The 5,347-nt window shown below is 37.6% G+C and overlaps 1 protein-coding gene across 2 annotated transcripts; it reads left to right on the top strand.

Moving 5' to 3' along the window:
- The first annotated feature begins 2,632 nt into the window (after window positions 1–2,632).
- Window positions 2,633–4,820, top strand: LOC127440039 (uncharacterized). 2 transcript variants are annotated; one of them, XM_051696415.1, is made up of 2 exons: window positions 2,633–2,852; window positions 3,614–4,820. In XM_051696415.1, the coding sequence occupies exons 1-2, from the start codon at window positions 2,675–2,677 to the stop codon at window positions 4,411–4,413; spliced, it is 978 nt and encodes a 325-aa protein (XP_051552375.1). In that variant the 5' UTR covers window positions 2,633–2,674; the 3' UTR covers window positions 4,414–4,820. The 2 variants fall into 2 exon arrangements, with proteins under 2 accessions (XP_051552375.1, XP_051552376.1); XM_051696416.1 differs by having other exon boundaries at window positions 2,714–3,074.
- Window positions 4,821–5,347: the final 527 nt, after the last annotated feature.

Genomic DNA, 5,347 nt, shown 5'->3' with positions numbered 1-5,347 from the left:
TGTAAATCTGATCTTTTAAAGATGTTTAGATGTTAATTAAAATGGATGAAAAGATCTAAAATAGACATCTCGGAGATGCATGTGTGCTATCTGGGTACAGTCATGTTTACAACAGTATTACTATAGTAAATCAGTGGATAATTTTCATAAGGGTATTTATAAATATTTTCTTTATCATTTGAAGAATTGTAATTTTTCCCTGCAGTGGTGGAATGCAAACTAAAGAAGGAAGAAGGGGGTAATCGCTTGCATCACTGGCCACACAGAGAAACCCTCTCGTTTCTGGATCCTCATATCAGAAAGAGAAAGCGTCACAGTGAAGCAGATGCTCTGGAGGATGTGGGTGGAAGCGATCAAGAATCACCTGAGGAGCAAGACCCTATTGAGGCAAATGCATCTCCAGCACTGCTGACGGCATCAGTCGCACCCAAAAACGTCAATGGGAAAATGGAGGAAAAAGAGGTGCTGAAGATCTGTTTAAAGCCAGTTCTCGACAGAACTCTTGATGAGGACGAGTTGTTTCTCTTGAGTTATGTCCCGGCCCTCAAAAGACTGACACCACAGAAAAGAGCTGCAGTTAAAATGAAAATCCAGCAGATTATGTTTGACGCAGAGTTCAAAGATGAATGAACAGTGGTGTAAAATAGATTTTTATTTGGAGAGAGTATCTTTATCTTACTTTCAGATTAAGACTGTAAAATAAGTGTGAGGTTGGGAAATGTTCCCATATCCGTTTAATATTTCAACCCCCTAAAAATGTTCTGCATGTTTAGAATAAAATTATTTAAAATGTGCTGTATGGATGTAAATTTGAAACAGGTAAAGAAGTGTAGTGGCTTGACATTTCAATGCCACAACTTGCATAAGAATCTGTTCATTTTGCTTTACCTTTTCTGAAAATGTTTAAAGCTACAATGTCTAGGTTTTGGTTAGTTCTTTATTGGTGCAAAAGACCTTGTTTTGTAAAATGACACTAGTGAAAATGTATTTGCAACATTAAATGTCTTGGTGCAAATTGATACTAATGCATTTATGAACGTTTTTATGGTTATATTAAGCGGAACAAACAAATTTTGTAACCAATTTTGAAGTAGGGTTCGAGGGGTGGTCTGGTTGTGCATCATGAAAAGCTGATAGCTTATTTTATGAGTATTAATGTCCAGTCATGTTACTGCATTAATATTCGTAAGCCAATAATCTTACCCAAGCCTTAATGTACCTTAGTTGATTTTGTAAATTCATGTCCTGTGCACTGCAGACAGTAAATGCTTTAGTTGCATGGTCTTGGAGACATACATTTGGCATTGTGATATGACTTGTGACTTGTACGCTTTATGTTCCAAGTAAATGTTGACAGAGTTGTCATTTTGGTTGAACTATTCCTTTAATACCAGGTATAAATGGGGTTACAGAAAAAGGATAGTCTCAACAGAAGTGCACAGTAGAATATGAATATTTTCACCTAAGCAATTTGTCGTTTTCGGTTTTGTTCAGGGTGATTAAATAAAAGTTTTCCCATAAGTGTCCATAAGCAGTATAGTTTTTAGAAAGGATATAGAAAGAAATAATAATATAGAAAGGTTAGTATTTGGGGTAAAAAAAAAAAAAAGCCCCCTTATTGCAGGGGCTACAGGCCCCCCTTAAAAAGAATAGATTTGTTATGAAGAATGTTCAAAGTGCACTCAAATTGTCTGATCCAATCACAAGATTATTTGAGATATTTTTGTTATGAAATAACAAATGTGATTGAAATGAACAGGAAATGGTGCACCCTTTTCAGTGTTCTTTTTTAAAGTATGTTAATTTGTAAAAAAAAAAAAAAAAAAAAAAAAAGCATCTTTCTGTTTCAAAAATATTTGCGTAAGTTGACAAATTTTGCCCTGTAACTATTGTCCCTATATCTACACTACGTCACTATAACCAATCCGTCAATCAGTAAACGTTAAAATACTGTATCAAACGTATAGCCACAAGAAGCAAACAATATGTTAACATGATTTTAGTGCGATGAAGTCGCTTACTAACCTTATCAGTGTAAAGTTATAGTCAATTTTACAACTTTGTTGGAATGTAAAAATTACGATTTTAACAACTTTACCTCTCAAATACTACATGAGTTTTAACAGAAGAATTAAGAATTGAGTTTAACTTGTATTGAACTCGATTCCTTTAAGCGGTGCATTTAGTCCCGTTGTACATTTTTACTACAAATGTATTATGACTAATCAAAACCAAATTATTTTATTAGATTATGTAAAATCAGGCAATGTAATATCCAATAATATTTATTAAAATAGCCTAATATCTACTAATATTATCTAATAAATATACATAGGCTGTAAATCGCTATTTTGACTAAATTCACATTTGTAGTAGTATTTGTTTTTCACCAAAACTAATTTAGGACTTATGACGCTTGCGGTATTAATTGATAAAAACGGTCGTTTTTTTTTTTTTTTTTTTTTTTGATAACAAGCCTCGACAATCTGAAAGAGCGGAGAAACAACCAGCGTCACGACCTTTTGACTGACGTTTGTGATTTCTATTCACGACGCGACGCTCTGGGAAGTCCCGCCCACCGTGAAATCTCATTGGTCTAAAATCCCGCCATGACGTTCCGCTTCTAGTGAAGAGGCGTCGCGCACTTCTGACGCGACTGAGTTACTCCGGGAGTATGTTCCGTTCAATGCGTTTCAGCAGCAACTCAGTAAACTCAATGGCCGCAACTGAGAAATTAATTCAAACCGTATACGCTTACCCGGTGCTTTACAACGTTTCGTTCCACGATTATCGCAGTTCTGAGAGGAGAGCAAAAGCGTGGAGGGACGTCGCCGCGTCAGTTGGTCTCCCTGGTCAGTGCGTCAACATTACGCGCGTGTTTGGGCGCACGAAGTGAATCTTTATATATATAGATATATATTTATAAAACAGTTTCTAATTATGAATTACTTGATTCTTTCGGTTTGATGTTACACACCATCTGCACTTGGAGACGACGCGACGCTCAGCTGCATTGTAATCGGGACAGTTCGTTGATCATATGGGAGCGTTTTGGTTTGATGCGTCTCTTAACAGTGTGCTTTCTGTTTTGTTTTGCTATAATAATTTTGATACTGTACAAATATAATGTCTTGTGCACATGCAATCCATAACATAAATGGAAGTTTTACGGTACATGAAGATATGCAATTGTTATATACAGTTGTGTTACAGTTATATTTTAATTTTAATTTAAAGGTTTGAATTATTTGCTTTTTAAAGTGAAACATCTGTGTTGCAGTTTGTCTTTCCTGTCTCATTTGCAGGCCCAGACGCTATTTGCGGATTCCCTAGCAATTTCTGTGCTAATTTAAAAAAATAAATAATAAAAAAAAAGAATTATGTGGTGGGGATGTAAACACGCTAAAATCTGTTATTATTGGTACCTGAAAGGATCATGAAATTATCCAAATATTTAATAAACAAACATGCAAGGTGTGGGGTGCAATAAACTGAATAACAGATGTCGAAAGTTCTGTGTGCGCAAATTCTATAGGGGCTGTCAATGTGTTTATTTAATTATTATTATTATTTTATAAGTTACTGATTTGAAGTACTATTTTTTCCCCTGTAGTGGTGGAATGCAAAAGAAGATGGAAGACCATAAGGGACAGGTACATCAGAGAGAGAAGACTTTGCAAACTAAAGAAGGAAGAAGGGGGGCGTCGCTTGCATCACTGGCCACACAGAGAAACCCTCTCGTTTCTGGACGCTCATATCAGGAAGAGAAAGCGTCATAGTGAATCAGAAGCTCTGGAGGACCTGGAGGACATGGGTGGAAGCGGTCAGGAGTCACCTGAGGAGTCACTCGATGAGTCCAGCACAGGTGATTCAAAGCCAACCGAGTCAAGTCTTGAAAAATCAAAGAGCGATGGGTCAAAGCGTGACAAAACACAGACGGCAGATTCAAAGGAATTTCTCTTGAATATTCCAGAGTCCAAGTCTCTGATATCTCCTCAGATTAAGGCAAATATTGCAGCTCAATTAAATCCCTTGTCACAGCTGCCTTTGTCTATTGTCACTCAGCTCGCCCCCGTCAAACAGGTCCAACCAATGACCCAGCTCGCGGTCGTCACCAGTCTGCCTCCTGGACTGAAGGTGTCACAGGCTTCATGTTCAACTTCACCGCAAGTTCCCATCCAGACAAATGCAACAGCAGCATCAGTCTCATCCACAAACGTCAATGGGAAAATGGAGGAAAAAGAGGTGCTGAAGAGTCGTGAAAAACCAGTTCTCGACAGAGCTCTTGATGAGGACGAGTTGTTTCTCTTGAGTTATGTCCCAGCCCTCAAAAGACTGACACCACAGAAAAGAGCTGCAGTTAAAATGAAAATCCAGCAGATTATGTTTGATGCAGAGTTCAAAGATGAATAAAGAGTGTCTTTTGCTTTTGTCTTGCTCTCAGATGAAGACAGTAGATTAAATGTAAGGTTGAGATATTTTACTTTCCCAACTTAAAATTTGATCCCCCTGTAAAAAAAACCCCAATTCTGCATCATTTATAAAAATGTGTTTAAAATATGCTTTAATTTCTTTGTATATTTCAATGAAAAAAACAAACAATTAAGTAATACCAAGTATGAATCTGGTTTGTGTTGATATGAATTGCCTCACCTTTTGTCTAGGTTTTGGTAGGTTCTTTCTTAGTGCAAAAAGACCTTGTTTTGTAAAATTACACTAAACGTTTTGGTGCAAACTGCTACTTAATGTATTTATGTCAAGTTTGGTTCATTAATATGGGGTATTAGTTTACTGCAATTTAACAATAAAATGCAAAGTTCCCCAACAATTTGTTGATTACCTCAATTGAACTACAGGAAAATGCCAACTCACTGACAAAAGTTTATTGCACTCTTCATATAAATACATCCATGCAGAAAAAAAACCCAATAGTTTAAAGGAACAGTTCACCCCCCCCCCAAAAAAAATTCTCTCACCATTGACTCGCCATTGTGCGGTGTCAAACTCAAATGACTTTCTTCTGTGGAACACAAATGAAGATATTTTTATGAAGATATGATTTTATTATATATGTGTAACCGGTCCTGCTCGACCAACTCCAAGCAGGATTTGAACCGGCATCAGCTGGCATGGGAGGCGAGCGCGCTAACACGGAGGCTAAAGGCTTCAACTTCTAGCGTCAGTTGCTAGTGTGCCTCTTGAGGCCAGGAGAGTGAGGTAGAGTGAGACATACCGCACAGCCATCACGTACCAGCTGTCTCCCGTTACACTCGCCCCTAAACCTCACTTCTATCCGGGTCACGGCACCACTGTAACCGGTCCTGCTCGACCCACTCTGACAGGATTC

Source organism: Myxocyprinus asiaticus, chromosome 4 (assembly GCF_019703515.2).
Source record: "Myxocyprinus asiaticus isolate MX2 ecotype Aquarium Trade chromosome 4, UBuf_Myxa_2, whole genome shotgun sequence".
Lineage (NCBI taxonomy): Eukaryota > Metazoa > Chordata > Actinopteri > Cypriniformes > Catostomidae > Myxocyprinus > Myxocyprinus asiaticus.
Note: the sequence above shows the minus strand (reverse complement) of the source record. Positions and strands in the feature narration are given on the sequence as shown.

Excerpts from the sequence above, each read along its gene's own strand:
- LOC127440039 (XM_051696415.1), top strand. The coding sequence starts at position 2,675 with ATGTTCCGTTCAATGCGTTTCAGCAGCAACTCAGTAAACTCAATGGCC. Across the intron at positions 2,853-3,613 it reads CGCGTCAGTTGGTCTCCCTG|TGGTGGAATGCAAAAGAAGA; the intron begins GTCAGTGCGTCA and ends TTTCCCCTGTAG.